This window comes from Dendrobates tinctorius, unplaced genomic scaffold (genome assembly GCF_039654945.1).
Source record: "Dendrobates tinctorius isolate UK_male_01 unplaced genomic scaffold, ASM3965494v1 ptg000062l, whole genome shotgun sequence".
NCBI classification, from domain to species: Eukaryota; Metazoa; Chordata; class Amphibia; order Anura; family Dendrobatidae; genus Dendrobates; species Dendrobates tinctorius.
The window spans coordinates 20,805,388-20,822,682 of NW_027361730.1; the positions used below are offsets into that span (position 1 = coordinate 20,805,388).

General features: G+C 46.5%; 1 protein-coding gene across 1 annotated transcript in view; it reads left to right on the forward strand.

Moving 5' to 3' along the window:
* The window catches only part of ALPK3 (alpha kinase 3), a 142,994-nt gene that overhangs the window by 70,277 nt on the left and 55,422 nt on the right, over positions 1-17,295 (forward strand). Inside the window, exons 6-7 of the mRNA XM_073579366.1 lie at positions 912-1,040; positions 2,712-4,782. Coding sequence (XP_073435467.1) covers positions 912-1,040; positions 2,712-4,782 — 2,200 coding nt within the window. The remainder of the gene's footprint in view (positions 1-911; positions 1,041-2,711; positions 4,783-17,295) is intronic.

Below are 17,295 nucleotides of genomic sequence, written 5' to 3' on the forward strand. Positions count from 1 at the left end.
AGGCGCAGAGGTGGCAGCTGTGCCAGGCAGGATGGCGCAGGGAATAAGTGGAGGACACGCATGTAGTTCCAAAGCTTTACTCACAGTCTGCTGTACAAACAGCTGTCTGCCTCCGTGCCGTGTCCTCCGGGTCAGGGACTCAGTCAACCTCCAGGCCAGATGGAATACTCCTTTCCAACACTCCGCCAACATGTGCCTTTCTGAGCGTCTCCTCTTATAGCACCTTTAAATGAAGTACTCCCAGTACTGAGTCAGGTGTCTCCACCTTACCTGGATGGTGGGGCACCACACCTCAGGAGGAGGTGCAGTACCTCTGTGGCGACTGAGCCTCAGGGGCATCACACAGATGTGGGCTGTGACATCGCAGTGGCTGCCACCATTGTTGGCCATGCAGTCTGTGGATGCCGTGCTTCTTCCAATGAATGGGGTATAACACGTACTTATATGTCAGTGGGATTCACATTGATTTGCTGCTGAGTGTAGCAGGTGTGTCAGTGTGAATCAGCCAGGCCCGGATACCTATATTTTTCTGCATCATGAATCATAGTATGTGTTAAGGGGCCCACTGAGACTCTTTCGCCCAGGGCCCATGAAAACCTGGAGCCGGCCCTGACTGAACCTACTACATAGTTTATTTTATATAGAAGCAGAAGTAAATTTGTGAATATAACATTTGCATGAAGCTGAACAGTGGACCCCCAAGTCATTGTAAATGGTGAGCTCTTGCCACCCCCAGTCCGACACCTCATGGATGGATAGAAAAACCACCACCACTAAAGATTGATGTAAAGCAAATGTTTACCCTAATTTCTAATACAGATTTGTACTATATACATCATCTGAACTACATAATTATTTATCATCAGCTTTACCTTTAAAAAAAAAATCACATTTTTCTGACAATTTTACAGGAGAAAACAAGAACAGAAACACTAAAGAAGTTGGAGAATTTAGAAATTGAATACATGGCACTACAGAAAGCATATGCCCTTCTGCAGAAGCAACTTGAGCTCAGCCAGAAGGCAGAAGAAGAACGACAGGTGATGTGTAACAATTTTAATTAATATACCATTAGAAATTACATACTTTTTACTTTTGTTCTTAAAAAGTAACAGTTCATAAATCAGTATTACACGTGAAAATAAGAAACTTTCTAATATATCTTATACAAGAAATCTGCTTCTTTCCCCCCTGGACTTATTTTTCATCCTTAAAATTTTAAATTTATGGGTAAATTTATATTCAGTAAAGACATTTTTTTCCATTATTCAGAGGTGATGGCAGCTGCTACTTATGAGATTCTGTATATTCTACATAGAATCTTATCAGTAGTACCTGCCATATCCTCTCATTAATGGAAAAAATGTTTTCACTGAATACAGATTTTATTCAAGAATTGAGAATTAATAATCAGTCCAGGAAAAGAAAAAAGCAGATTTTTCTGATAAGATATGCTACAAAGATAGGGTCTATCACAGAGGTCAAAAAGGAACCAATAGGAAAAATTCCCAATTGTTGCGGGGTACCACCTGGTGGATCTCCATTGCATTGCGCATGCGCCCACCATTGTTTTACAGGAAGGTGACGCGGAGGTGCTGGGGGATGGCGCATGAGGGCCCGGGGGATGGCAGAGGTATTGGTGGCGTTCGTGGGACCCCATTTCTCTCATCTACATTAGATCATATAAGAAGAAAGATAAATTAATTTTATATCAGACTTTTTTATCCCTTGTGTTCACATGACAGGGGACTGATCATGTTTTTGATTGTATTGTCATTTTCTGAGACCCATAAGATTTTCATTTCTCAACTGTGTGATGGCTTGAATTTTGCAATGTGAGACAATACTTTTATTCATACCATTTTGGGATAGATGCGACATTTTGATAGCTTCTTATAGCATTTTTTGCGGTATTGCGACGATCAAAAAATAATTTGCAAATTTGGCGGTTTTAATTTTTTTGTGTTTACATTTTTTATCAATTGGGTTAATGTTTTTTATATCTTAATAGATTGAACTTTTATGGATACAGCGATGCCACACGTGCAATATATTATCTTCATATTTAATGGGGTGAAAAGGGGGTGATTTTAAGGTTTTTTCATACGTGTAAAACGCCTTTTTTTTAATTTTCACTGTAATTATTATTCCCTGTAGGGGACTTGAAACACTTGCAGTATTGCTGCATATAGAAAAATCCTGGCTATAATAGCAACTGTTATTGCCGTCGTCAGAGTTTGACAGTGCCTTTTTAACAGGTTGACAGTCACAGGTAGAGCTTTACTCCACCAGCGGCTGTTAGAGGTAGGTCCTGGTTGTTAGTGCTGCTGTCATCACACACTAACCAGCACTTGTGTCCATAAAATCTATGCTGGTGCAATAAAAAAACAGCTTTTCCCTGTAAGGTATTCTACAGTTGTAGGAAGTTAATGGACTGGTCTGCTGACATGCTCGTCCACCAGCAGCCATTGTATGGACAGGAGTGCTGGGCAGTTTGTTAGGAAAGCTAACTACCTAGAGAAAGTGGCAAACTTCCAACTGAAAATCCGTCAGTGAGCTTGTTCTATATTTGAGTTGGTCGTTCACTTTTAAACTTATAGAGCATAACATTTATTTTTTTTATTGTTGTTTCAGTATCTATATGTAAATATAGATATATAATTTTTATATAACTTTCATGTGACATTCATATGTAAATGTATCACTTTTAGATAAGTAAACTCTCAGATGAAGACGGCAATGAAGGAAAGAATGTAGAAACACAAGAAAAATCCAAGAACGAGATCAGTGTATTGAAAAGTTCGAGTTCCCCAGTTCCAGTATATATGGAGACAGACCTGTCTACAGAATTAGAAGTAACACCAGATTTAAATAAGTCTGAACAAAATGGACAGTCACAAACAATCGAGGATAAGTCCTTAGACTCTTTCATGGAATGTAGTTTAGAGGAAAGCACATATGTTAAAGATGGGTGTTTAGCTACCATCCAACACATGGATGCTATGAAACCAGTGACTGAGTCTATAGAAATTTTAAGGGAGATTAGAGGTGTAGTAAGTGAGAAAGTTTCATGCGTGGCCAAGGAAATCTCTGATGACCAGTTGACAGAACATGTTGCCCACACCAGTGAAGTGGAAATGTTGGAGGATGTGAAGGTAGAGGTTACAAAGGAAACCACAGAAAGAGTGGATGAATCAATTGTAGATGGCAAACCTGTTTGCTCTTTCAGTGAAGCAGCAAAGGAATCAGAAAATCTAAACTCTGTTAAAACGGAAAACAATACAACTTTAACTAGTACAGTATTGGGAGAGATTCAAACAGAAGAAAATATTCCACAAATGCCTAAGAGTCTACATATTGATATTTCCAGTGAAAGTTCACAGTTGCTACCAAGTTCACAGTTGCTACCAAAAGAGCAAGGTGATCAGTCTGTAGTAACACTTCTTCGTGACGTGAAAAAAGCTCTGGAGGTTGGAGTAGCAAGTAATATTGGTAGTTCTGTAGACCTAAATTCTGAGAAGTCTCCAATGGCTTCACCCCAGGCAGAGGGAGAGTATGAAGTAAAAAGAATCCAAATTATTCCACAAAAAGAAAACAAAATCAGCCAAGATTTAGTGGTGCCAGAGGTACCAGAAACCACAACCTCATCCCCAAAAGAGACAGGACCTGAGGTGCATGTACCTATCAGTCCGCTTATCACTACTTCCCATCAAGACAGTCAAAAAGTTGAACATGATAATGTGTCTAAACAGAAAGAAAAGCAAGATCATGGTTTGGTTACAACTCTTAAGAATTCACTGCTAATGTTATTACATTTAAAAACTGCAGAAGTAGATAAGATAGATGAAAAAAGTCAAAGAAATGTAGGGGATATTCAGCCAGGTTCACCAGTAGAAATGCATTCACCCCAGATGAGCTTAAGTCCACCAAGCCCCAGAAAGATGTATGAATGTGGCAAAGATAGTGACTCACCAAAAAGTACTGAGAGCATGCATTCCAGTTCCACATCAGGTAAACTGACTCCAGCCTCAGAAGAAGATATGGTACAGAATGTGGATTCCTTGCAAACCAGTCCAACCATTCCTAGACGAATTACTGAATTATCAAAAAGAGAAGACATTATATCCCAAGTTGAGAGTGCACCACAAAGTCCAATAGCCCCTAGGCGGAGTTCAAAAGGCTTGCCAGAAAAGACTATTTTAAGCAAAGAAGATCTGAGTTTTAGTCCAGCAACATCAAGGAGAATAGCAGCTAAAATAGCTGCAGGTACAGATCCTACAGTTGCATTAACTGTTCCTTCCATTGTTGTTGGAAGTCTACCAGCAGAAAAAACCCTAGGAAGTATGCTTTCTGAGCCTCAGAGAGACAGTAGCCGCAAATGGAGATCTACGGAAAATTTATGCCCTATTCCCTCGGCTACACCAGAGGAACTGGCTTCTGGTGCACGTCGTAAAATATATCTCAGCAAGACTAAACAACTGGATAACGAAGAGACTGGAAATATAGGTTCCCTTACACCTCCTAGAAAAGAGAGCCCCAATGTGTCTCCTGGACTATCTAGACGGAACAATTCTCTCTTGAGCACTCAGTCTCCCCCTGTTGAAAGACGTTCTCCTGGGACAATAAGAAGAATGGCAATGTTGGAAGTACCCAAGATATATGAAGAAGATATAGATAAAGAAAAGACAGATTCTACATCTCAGGAATCAAAAGTTATGGGTCATACATCCAAAGATGAGACACAGCCTATGGAAACCAAAAAGGTCAACGATCCCTATAAAGGTGAGTTTATTGAAACTCTTTTCCTATTTGTTTTTTCACTGGCATTAACAATGTAGGTTAGAAAATTTACTATTTTAAGGCATATATTTTGAATCATGAATTTCACAACACCTCTTGTAGAAAAATTGTAATTTTGTATTTAGAGAAATATTAAAGAATTTAAATAAGAAAATAAGAAAAAAATGCACATTTTTTGTGTGGCATCTTAGCAAAAATGGTGATAATACATCATTCTTAATTGATAATTAATTAATTAATTGTGAGAGATTGTGCATCATATGCACCTTGCTCCACTTTGACGGTTCAATTGACTTTTTGGACAAAAACTGGAATTTATACAAAAAATGTCATTGACTATTTGGTGTTTCAGGAACCAGATTTGTATGTGCAATACAAATATATATATACAATATACAGTTGTGCTCAAAAGTTTACATACCCCTACAGAATTTTTGCTTTCTTGGCCTTTTTTTCAGAGAATATGAATGATAACACCAAAACTTTTTCTCCACTCGTGGTTAGTGGTTGGGTAAAGCCATTTATTGTCAAACTACTGTGTTTTCTCTTTTTAAATCATAATGACAACACAATACATCCAAATGACTCTGATCAAAAGTTTACATAACCACGTTTCTTAATACCATGTATTGCCCTTCTAATATCAATGACAGCTTGAAGTCTTTTGTGGTAGATGTGGATGAGGTTTTTTATTTTCTCAGATGGTAAAGCTTCCCACTCTTCTTGACAAAAAGTCTCCAGTTCCTGTAAATTCCTGGGTTATCTAGCATGAACTGCACACTTGAGCTCTCCCCAGAGTGGCTCAATGATATTGAGGTCAGGAGACTGAGATGGCCACTTCAGAACCTTCACTTTATTCTGCTGTAGCCAGTGACTGGTTGGCTTGGCCTTGTGTTTTGGATCGTTGTCATGTTGGAATGTCCAAGTACGTCACATGTGCAGCTTCCAGGCTGATGGTGCAAATTTGCCTCCAATATTTGCTGATAACGTGCTGCATTCATCTTTCCTTCAACTTTGACCAAGTTTTCTGTGCCATTGTAGCTCACAGATCCACAAAACATCAGCAATCCACCTCCGTGCTTTACAGTAGGAATGGTGTTTCTTTCATCATAGGCCCTGTTGACCTCTCTCCAAAAGTAACGTGTATGGTTGTGGCCGAAAAGTTCAAAATTGGTCTCATCACTCCAAATTACCTTGTTCTAGTAGTTTTGAGGCTTGTCTCTGTGCTGTTTTGCGTATTGTAGGTGTGACCAGGTTGCGGGATGCAGTGACAGACAGGAGGCAGAACAAGAGTTAACAGGTTTACTAACATAGGGATTACTCCACACACGGTGGTGATGGGTAAACAGGGGTATGGCAAGAGGAAAAGGCCCAGTATAAGGGGGGGTTAAGGTAACAATGGCAATAGATAAAGCAACTGTTCATGAGGGGTTAAACATATCAGTCCGAAGGCTTCTTAGCTGCAGAGTCCTAATGTTCAATGGTGGCGCCTTCGCAACCAGTGCAAAATGATCCTGGGGTCGTCCTGAAGAAAATGAAGATCCGGTAACTAACGGTGGCTACGGGTCCTCGCTGAAGAGTAGTCTGTGACGCTGCCCAAGTGTAATTCAGCTTGTCAGAAAACTACGGGTAAGGTAGGACACAGAGATGCTGTTGTACCAGGTAGCCGAATCAGGCAGTTTCACTTATTCTATGTACAAAGGGACACACGGGGTCGCTCCAAGGGTTTATATTGGTAAGGTTCATGGGACTTATCTTTATTATTTTCTTTTTTTTGGCCATACATTTGGGCTCTCTTTTTCCCTCCTTTTTGAATCATGTATTGCTATGTACTTATGTACATGTAAGGCTGTGTTCACACACAGCGTTTTTTTAGCATTTTTTAACGTGGTTTTGTCTATAAAACCGCTATAAAACCACTAAAAATAAGCTTCCCATTAATTTCTATGCATTTTGCACTTTTTGTGCATATTGATGCGTTTTTTACCGCGAAAAAAACGCATCGCGGTAAAAAACGCAGCATGCTCATTAATTTTGCGGATTTTTCAGCGTTTCTGGCTTGTTCAATGCGTTTTGAAAACGCTGCGGAAAAAAACGCATCAAAACCAAGCAAAAACGCGCAGAAAATGCAAAGACAAAAAAGGTGCAGTTTCTGGGAAGGGAGTCAGGTTTTTGAGCCCGATTCTAACCCATTGGGTATTCTAGAATATGGCCAGCGGGAAACCGACGTTCAAAAGATGGTCCAGGACGATCCACCACGATCGGCGATCTCACAGCGGGGGCCTGGTCGCTGCTGCGTGTCACACGGAGGCTAAATACCCACATTGCAGAAATGCTGCGTTTTTCATGCGATTTTCGCATGCGGAATTCAAGCGCATTCCAAGTGATTTGAAGCATCGCTTAGAATGTGATTGACAGGTTGGTCACACTTGTCAAGCATAGTGTTTGACAATTGTGATCAACTTTTTACTATTGATGCTGCCTATGCAATAGTAAAAGAAAGAATGTAAAAAATTATAAAAAAAATTAATAAAAAGGTTATTCTCATCTTCCGACGGCCTCGATCTTCTCTCCCCGCTCCCAGCATCTTCCGGTCCCAGTAATGCTTAGCACAAAGGACCAGAGATGACGTCACTCTCGCGAGAGCGTGACGTGATCAGCGGTCTTTCGTGCAAAGCATTACTGGGACCGGAAGATGCCGGGCGCGTGGTGAGAGGAGGGAAAGAGTCCGGGGGCCGTCGGAAGGTGAGTATATCACTATTTTTTATTTTAATTCTATTTTTTACAGGTTTATGGTACCCAGGACCTGGAGGAGAGTCTCCTCTCCTCCGGACCCTGGGTACCATCCGCACATTGAGCGCTGCGCCGGTCATCTCCCGTCTGCGTCGCCGATGACCTCCGTGCGGCAGGAGATGACCCACGTCAACGGTGGCGGTAGCGTTGGCGTGCGTCGTTCGAATTCTGTGCCAATTCGCGGCTGGACTGCGCCTGTAGCTGATTGGTCGCGGCCGGCTGCAACCGATCAGCGACGCGGGATTTTGGTTACAAACAGACAGACAGAATTAGATGATTATATAGTAGATGTTAACAAGGTGCATGAAACCAGTTATGTAACATGGACTAATTATGCTTTTTTCTTGTATTTTTATTGCTTATATTCAGTCTGAAGAAGGTCCAGATTGAGACCGAAACATTACATTTTAGTATAAACCATGTGGATTACTTCAATGTGAATAAAAAATCTATTTTTTCTGAGTGATGGATTTTTGTCTACATATTATTGGGACTGGTATCTTTTTCTGTGCAGTGTAAATCTCGGAGTGACGTGTCTTCTTGTTTTACAGTTCTATGCAAGGCACCTGGTCTGTCTCAGGTGGCACACGTGCAGCAAAAAACAGCCTGGAGCGTTTGGCACTTTCAGATGCAGGAGCCAGCAGGCACATAGCAGGTCTCTGCTCACAGTCACTGCACTTGACAGTCGGGGTTCTATAGTGTGGGCCTGCGCTGTCACGTTGCTCAAATGACAGAGCACCAAACTTCCCCTGCTGCAAGCACTGTCTTCCCGCCAAGTCTCCTCTTCCCTTCCCGCGCACAGCCCCTTTTATAAAAGACACGCCCCCTGTTGTGCAAAGGTTGGTCTGAGATGGAAAGCTTTCCCCCGGGCAACAATGGTGACAGCCCCGACAGTTCTGGAACTGGCACAAGAGAGGTCGCCCCTGTCCATCTTCTTACATAGGTGAGATACTTTGTGGCATTTGCGCAGTAATAACTTTATTCTGGTGACTCGACCATGCAGCCCATTTTTCTTCAAGTGTCTCCTTATTGTGCATCTTGAAACAGCCACACCACTAGTTTTCAGAGAGTCTAGTATTTCAGCTGATGTTATTTGTGGGCTTTTCTTTGCATCCTGAACAATTTTCCTGGCAGTTGTGGATGATATTTTTGTTGGTCTACCTTACCGTGGTTTTGTTTTTACAGAGCCCCTGATTTTCATTTCTTAATCATAGTTTGTGTTAGGCGTCGGGTTCCTGTCGCTGCACAGCGGGAATCCCAAGACTTGCTTCCGGCGGCCTCCCATTCCTCTCCAGCCGCAGAGGAGGTTGCTCAGCAAACTCGTCGGTCCCGGCGCTCTGCCCAGACCAGCTCCATGGGTTTGCTTGCTGCTGCTACCTCTGGCACAGCTATGGCAGTACATGCTGCTCAGCAGCGAGATTCTCCAGGGACTAAGTCCCCATGTCGGGCCACTGAGCATGCCCGTGGAGAGCTCTCCCATTGGAGATCGAAGGTCACGTGCTCAGGTCCTGCTCCTGTTCGGATTGGCCCATCCGAGAAGCCAGGAAGGTCCCGGACGCTCGTGGCTATAAAAGGTTCGCATGGCTGCTCGGCCATGCGCTAGGATAGCCTGTATTTTCAGACTATATGGAGTGAGTGATGTATGCACGTATGAATGTCTCTGGTGACTGGCTCATTATGAAACCCCTACCCTTGGTATGCATGTGTTGTGCAGCCTAGCCTGCTAGCGCCCAGGCTTAGGCGTAGGTAGGCCAGAGTTTGAGTCAGGCTTTAATCTCCATCAGTGACTTGGCACGCCTCAGTGCAAGTGCTCCACACTCCATAGCCTGCGTCTATAGCGGCGTTCGTGGTATCGACGCCGCGTGCTCAGTGGGCCTAAAGGGACTCTAACCCCGTGTCCTTGGGGTAGAGTTCTGTGGCCGTTTGCTGTGCGCTCTTTGGCCGGGCTCTGTGAGCTAAACAGGCTCCTGTATCCACGTTCAGTAGTTGTGCGGCTTTGTGAATTAACAGAGTCCGCTACTGCTCACACTGGGTGACATAACCCATGTGTGACTGTTTTCACACCGCTCTATTCTGCCGCCATTGTCAAGCAGCAGTGTACCACCTCTGCGTGGTGGACCCCGGGCTGTGAACGCACCTACTACTACTTTATAATTTGGTGCGTTCTGCCAGCCCTAACATTATCGTAGTGCCAGGGTCTGGCTAGTAATGGCGGACGAACAGCGACTGCATAGGTACATCCAGCAGCTGGAGGGTAGGTTGGCAGCGCTAGAGCGTTCCACCTCAGCTGCGGATGTTACCTCGGTCACCGTCCAAGCAGCTACAGAGGCTGTAGCCCGTGTCTCCATGACCAGTCCTGCCCCGACCTTGTCCCGCCTGCCGCTGCCCGAGAAGTTCTCGGGAGATAGTGCTTCATGCAGGGGGTTTCATCAGTCAGTGCTCCATTCACCAGGAGTTGCTGGCCACACGATTTCCTTCTGAGCGGGCCAAGGTGGAGTTTATCATCTCCCCCCTGTCGGGCAGGGCCCTGGAGTGGGCCACCCCGCTGTGGGAGCGCGGGGAGTTCCTGGTACAGAATGCCACCCATTTCCTGGTCGCTCTGAAGCAGGTGTTCCTGGGCCCTCGGGTCACGCACAATGCCGTACTTCAGTTGCTGGCTCTAACCCAGGGTGCATCTCTGGTCAGCCAGTATGCCATCCTCTTCAGAACTCTGGCCTCGGAGCTGGAGTGGCCAGATAAGATTCTCATACCTGTATTCAGGAGAGGCCTGGCTAATCATGTCAAAGACGCCCTGGCCACCAGGGAGGTTCCCACCACTTTAGAGGAGCTCATTACGGTCTCCACCCGAATAGACATTCGCTTCACTGAGTGAGGGCTGGAGCGCTCCAGGTCCCGTCAACGATATAAGTTGGATCCAAATTTTGCTAGACCACCGGAACCTCCCGGTCAGCCCCCCCGAGCCTCCAGAGGCCATGGAGGTGTCCCGCACGGGGTCCAGGGCCTGGTCCGCGCGGGTACCTCCAGTCTGCTTCCGCTGTCAGTTGACTGGGCACCTTGCTAACCAGTGCCCACAGCGCTTAGGAAACACTCCCGTCTAGTGGTTATCGGAGGGGGCCTACTAGACACCGCGACTTTCTCCTCCAAGCTCCTGTTTAAACGGGCGTTAGAGTTCAATTCTTCACTCTGATTGTGGAGGTTTGTGTGGATCCTGGGGCAGAGGGCAATTTCATGTCATCTGCCTTCGGTCAACAACACGCAACCCCCCTGGTCTTACTCCCTCAACCAGTCACCATCAGAGTGGTGAATGGGGCGACACTCCCGTCCCAAGTCACCCACCAGACGGCTCCACTGAGATTCTCTTTGTCTCCTTCTCATCAGGAGATGCTGTCTCTCCTTGTTATGCCCGAAGGGATCGACCAGGTCCTCCTAGGGGTTCCCTGGTTATGATCTCATTCTCCCCACATAGAGTGGTCTTCGGGGAAAATCCTCGGTTGGAGCAAGTCCTGCGAGGGTAGGTGTCTGAGGGACTGCATACAGGTCGCTACTTCTGAGGTTCCTGCAGATCTCTCCTCGCTTCCCAAGCCATATCAGCAGTATGCAGACGTGTTCTCCAAGAAGGCGGCAGAGACCCTTCCGCCGCACCGCCCTTACAACTGTCCTATTGACCTCTTGCCCGCTGCTGAGCCTCCCCGGGGTCGAGTATATCCCCTATCTCTCCCAGAGACAGAGGCCATGTCTCAGTATATCAGGGAGAATCTGGCCAGAGGATTCATTAGGAAGTCGGTGTCACCGGCGGGAGCGGGATTCTTCTTTGTCCAAAAGAAGAATGGAGAATTATGTCCATGCATCAATTACAGGGGCCTTAATTCCATAACCGTTAAGAACAAGTATCCTCTGCCCCTGATATCGGAACTGTTTGATAGGCTACGGAGAGCGAGAGTGTTTACTAAGCTTGATCTGCGGGGAGCCTATAACCTGATTCGCATCCGTGAGGGGGACGAATGGAAGACTGCTTTTAACACCAGAGACGGGCACTATGAGTGCCTGGTGATGCCCTTCGGGCTATGTAACGCTCCAGCCGTCTTCCAAGACTTTGTGAACGACATCTTCCGGGATATGCTTACCACCTCGGTAGTAGTCTACCTGGACGATATTCTCATTTATTCTCCAGATATTGACTCCCACTGGAGAGATGTTCGCAAAGTTTTCGATCTCCTGCGGGCCAACTCTCTTTATGCTAAATTAGAGAAATGTGTGTTTGAGCAGGAGTCCTTGCCTTTCCTGGGGTACATCATCTCAGCCCAGGGTTTGTCCATGAATCCTGCCAAACTACAGGCAGTGATGGATTGGCAGGAACCCCATTCTCTCAAAGCGGTGCAGCGCTTTATGGGGTTCATAAATTACTATCGCCAATTCATTCCCCATTTCTCAACTTTGGTCGCACCCTTGGTAGCCCTCACCAAGAAGGGTGCAAATCCCAAGCTGTGGTCGGAGACTGTCTCCAAGGCCTTCGCCTCGATTAAGTCCCACTGCACTAGCGCTCCCATTCTACATCGCCCTGATGTAGATAAGCCCTTCATCCTGGAGGTGGATGCCTCCTCCGTCGGTGGAGCGGTCCTTTTTCAGAAGGACTCTCAAGGTCGGAAGCACCCATGCTTCTTCTTCTCTAAGACCTTCACACCGGCGGAGAGGAATTATTCCATCGGTGACAGAGAGTTGCTAGCAATGAAGCTGGCCTACTCAGAGTGGAGACACCTCCTGGAGGGGGCTCGCCACCCATTCCAGGTGTTCACCGGCCACAAAAATTTGGTCTATTTACAGACAGCCCAGTGGCTGAATTCTTGCCAGGCCAGATGGTCCTTGTTCTTCTCCCGATTTCATTTCACACTGCATTTTCTCTCCGGGGAGAAGAACATCTGGGCCGATGCTCTTTCCTGCTCCGTGGTGTTAACGGAGGAGGAGGAGCCTCGGTTGATAGTCCCATCAGAGATCCTGAGGACCATGGCTCCGGTTGCTCTCGAGTCTGTACCTCTGGGCAAGACTTTGGTCCCTGCCCATCTGCAACCGGAGGTCCTCTCTTGGGCCCATTCGTCCAGGGTGGGTGGCCATTTCGTGATAAAACGGACCTCTGAACTCCTGGCGAGGACGTACTGGTGGCCACATATGGCCCGTGACGTCAGGGACTATATTTGGGCGTGCGTCTCTTGCGCCCAGAATCGGTCCTCTCGGTAGCGGCCCGCTGGGTTACTCTATCCTCTGCCGGTTGCGGACAGGCCCTGGGAGATGGTCGGTATGGACTTTGTGGTGGGTCTGCCGAAGTCCAGCGGCAGCACTGTCATTTGGGTGGTCACCGATCATTTCTCCAAGATGGTGCATCTGGTACCACTCTCTCGGCTACCATCGGCACGGGGTCTGGCAGCGTTGTTTATTAAACATGTTCTCTGCCTGCACGGTTTGCGTCTGGGTTCTGGAGAGAGCTTTGTTCTCTGCTCAGCATTGAGCTAAATCTCTCCTTGGCCTATCATCCTGAGACGAACGGGTTGGTGGAGAGAGCCATCCAGACCCTGGTGACATATCTGCGACATTTTGTCTCGGCTAGGCAGGATGATTGGGCACCCTTGCTGCCGTGGGCGGACTTCGCCTTGAACAATGCTGTGGCTGACTCCACCGATCAGACCCCTTTCCTCTTAAACTACGGCCAGCATCCGCGTGTCCCCGTGGCCATGCCTGTGTCGTCCACTGACTCTAGGGTGGCAGACTGGGCAGTGGAGGCACGTGACATTTGGGATAGCACACAGGATGCTATCTGGGCCTCCAAGGAGAGAATGAGGTCCTCCGCTGACACTCGCCGGCGCCCGGCTCTGACCTTCGCCCCTGGCGACTTGGTGTGGCTCTCCACTCGAAACATCAGGTTGCGGGTGGAATCCGCTAAGTTCGCACTGCGCTATATTGGTCCTTTCAAGGTCCTCGAGCAGATCAACCCTGTGGTCTATCGCCTGGCTCTTCCACCACACTTGGCCATCTCGGACACGTTTCATGTGTCTCTCCTTTAGCCGGTTCACATGTCCCGGTTTTCTGGGCCATCTGCCGGAACATCAGACCTGTCGTCAGATGAGTTTGAGGTCAATTCCATCGTGGGATGCAAGATGATGCAGAGCCAAAAATTTTTCTTGGTGGATTGGAAGGGTCATGGTCCAGAGGCTCGGACCTGGGAGCCGGTGGAGAACATCCACGCTCCTCTTCTCATTGCGGAATTTGAGCGGAGCAAGGCTCAGAGAGGAAGAGGCCCTAGAAGGGGGGGTAATGTTAGGCGTCGGGTTCCTGTCGCTGCACAGTGGGAATCCCGAGCCTTGCTTCCAGCGGACTCCCATTCCTCTCCGGCCACAGAGGAGGTTGCTCAGCAAACTCATTGGTCCCGGCACTCTGCCTAGACCAGCTCTGTGGGTTTGCTTTGGCTGCCACCTCTGGCACAGCTATGGCTGTACAAGCTGCTCAGCAGCGAGATTGTCCAGGGACTATGTCCCCATGTCGGGCCACTGAGCATGCCCGTGGAGTGATCTCCCTTTGGAGATCAAAGGTCACGTGCTCAGGTCCTGCTCCTGTTCGGATTGGCCCATCCGAGAAGCCAGGAAGGTCCCGGACGCTCGCGGCTATAAAAGGTTTGCATGGCCGCTCGGCCATGTGCTAGGATAGCCTGTATTTTCAGACTATATGGAGTGAGTGATGCATGCACGTATCAATGTCTCTGGTGACTGACTCATTATGAAACCCCTACCCTTGGTACGCATGTGTTGTGCAGCCTAGCCTGCTAGCACCCAGGCTTAGGCGTAGGTAGGCCAGAGTTTGAGTCAGGCTTTAGTCTCCATCAGTGACTCAGCACGCCTCAGTGCAAGTGCTCCATAGCCAGCGTCTATAGCGGCATTCGTGGTAGCGACGCCGCTGACTCAGTGGGCCTAGAGGGACTCTAACCCCGTGTCCTTGGGGTAGAGTTCTGTGGCTGTTTGCTGTGCGCTCTTTGGCCGGGCTCTGTGAGCTAAACAGGCTCCCGTATCCACGTTCAGTGGTTGTGCGGCTCTGTGAATTAACAGAGTCCGCTCCTGCTCACACTGGGTGATGTAACCCACATGTGACTGTTTTCACGCCGCTCTATTCTTCCGCCATTGTCTAGCAGCAGTGTACCACCTCTGCACGGTGGACCCCGGGCTGCGAACGCACCTACTACTACTTTATAATTTGGTGCGTTCCACCAGCCCTAACAGTTTGAACGCTGCTGACTGGCATTATCAATTCCTTGGATATCTTTTTGTATCCCTTTCATGTTTTATACAGTTCTACTACCTTTTCCCATAGATCAGTTGACAATTATTTTGCTTTCTCCTTGACTCACAATCCAAAAATGTCAGTGGCTGGATAAAAGATGCAAAGGTCTGTCTGGATCCCAGAAACTCACTCAGCTTTTATGCACACACACTGATTACAAGCAAACAGTTCACAGGTGAGGATGTTACCCTTAGTAGCCATTCAAACCCATTTGTGTTAACTTCTGTGCATGTAATCAGGCCAAAATCACCAGGGAATGTAAACTTTTGATCAGGGCCATTTGGATATTTTTGGTTGTCATTATGATTTAAAAAGAGAAAGCACATTAGTTTCACAATAAATAGCTTCACCCAACCTCTAATCATAAGTTGAGAAAAAGTTTTGGTGTTATCATTCATATTCACTGAAAAAAGGCCAAGAAAGGAAAAATGCGGCCTGGGTATGTAAATTTTTTAGCACAACTATATATCAAATGAAACCTGTCGGTGTTGACAGCTTCCCTTTAAGGAATTATGATTAAAGGGGTATTCCCACCTCCAAGATGCTATCCCAATATGTAGTAGGTGTAATATTAATAATGTTAGAATATATTGTACCTCCAAATTACAAATGTAGTATAGTGCTTCAGATTCGCTATGTCACTTAGTTCATGTAGGGCATAGCAGTAGCTTAGGTATCCATGATTACAGCCACTGATATAATGACAGTTAGACAGCTCTTAGTGGTCGTAACCATGATTACCTAAGCTACTGCAATTCCCTACATGAAGTAAGTGACATATGGAATCTGAAGAACTATACTACATTTCTAATTGGAGGTATTTGCTAATATTATTATTTTTTACAAATACTATGTATTGGGATAGGATCTTGGAGATGGTAATGCCCCTTTAAATCTCTTTTTGTTGCAAAATGTTTTAATGTCCGTTTGGTACTGAAATGTGTTAAATAGGCTTTCATAGTATATTCAAATACAGGGTTCATGGTGGGTACTTGTCACGATTCATTTTTGGATCTATGTCAGAGTCTGGACTCTCTTGTATAAACCTTTTTCCTTTCTGGCCTCGGGGGGTTAATATGGAGCTTTGCACCCGGTGGCCACTGGTGTTACCTAAACTGTAGTTGGTCGACTGCTGGGTTTTTGCCCCCGGTGGTCGCTGGTGTTACTACATGTTTAATTAGTCAGCAGGTGGTGACCTCCCCCCTCCTTCCTATAAAAGGTCATCAGCTGCTGCTGCTGCTCCCTGTTGGTAATACTGGTCATTTGCTAACCAACCTTGGTGAAGACTACCTGGTGGAGAGGGGGTTCAGGTTATCTGGAGTAGTGGAGTTGCTGCTGGATGCTGATCGGGTGCCTTTCTCTGCTGCTTGGAGCATTGGTGTGATGGTCAACGTGTGACTGGACACACCGCCTCCAGCAGGGCGAATTTCTATCACGCACGTGACCCTGGATACACCGCCTCCAGTAGGGCGAATTTAAATAATATAACGTGCAGCCGGATACACCACCTCCAGCAGGCGAATTTCAGAATTGCAAATGAAACTGGATACACCGCCTCCAGCAGGGCGAATTTAAATAATAAGGGGAAACACCAGGGAAACCGATACAATGGAGGGTCCTGCGATAGGGAACGGGGACGTGGAGACCTCCTGCACTCCCCTGAGCCAGACTCTACACTCCTAACAGTCCCTATACAGGCTCCGCACCTGTCGCCGAGCTGGAACCTAAGAACCCTAGCTCGCCCTGCACCTAGCCCTTTCTAATGAAATGGACGGTGCAGAAACTAATCCCACCACTGCACTAAAACACACATTGAGGAAAGTGACAAACAGGGAAACACCACTTAGCTTTGCTCTGTTGCTCTTGCTCCACTACCAGAATGCAACTTTCCTCCTGAATAGCTGCCACCAAGCTCTGTCAGAGCTGCAAGGAAATCCCCTCTGTGACTCCTTCCACACCAGGACTCTGACTGTGCTGTGAGGAACTCTCTCTAGCTCCTTCCTCCACCAAGGATGGTTGGAAATGACCACTATCACCAAACAGTGATTGTAACACCTGACACTCTTTTATAGCAGAGCCAGAGCAATCACACCTGCTTTATAATCACGTGCACTAAACTGAAACCACCACAGTGCAATGACCCTAATGGCCACTGGGGGCAAAACTATCTTTAAGCACACAGCTTAAGGAAAAAAAAATGTTACTAGTGCATTTATCTGTCCTAATCCAACCTGGATCATGACAATTGGCAGCAGATAAAGCTAAGTTTGGGTTTTTAGTTGCTTTAACCCCATGGTGTCTGTTTTATTTTCCCTTGTGTGTTATTGGGTGCAGTTCGCTTTATTCCCTGTCTCACCTCCTGGGGAGGGGGTTGTGTGTTTA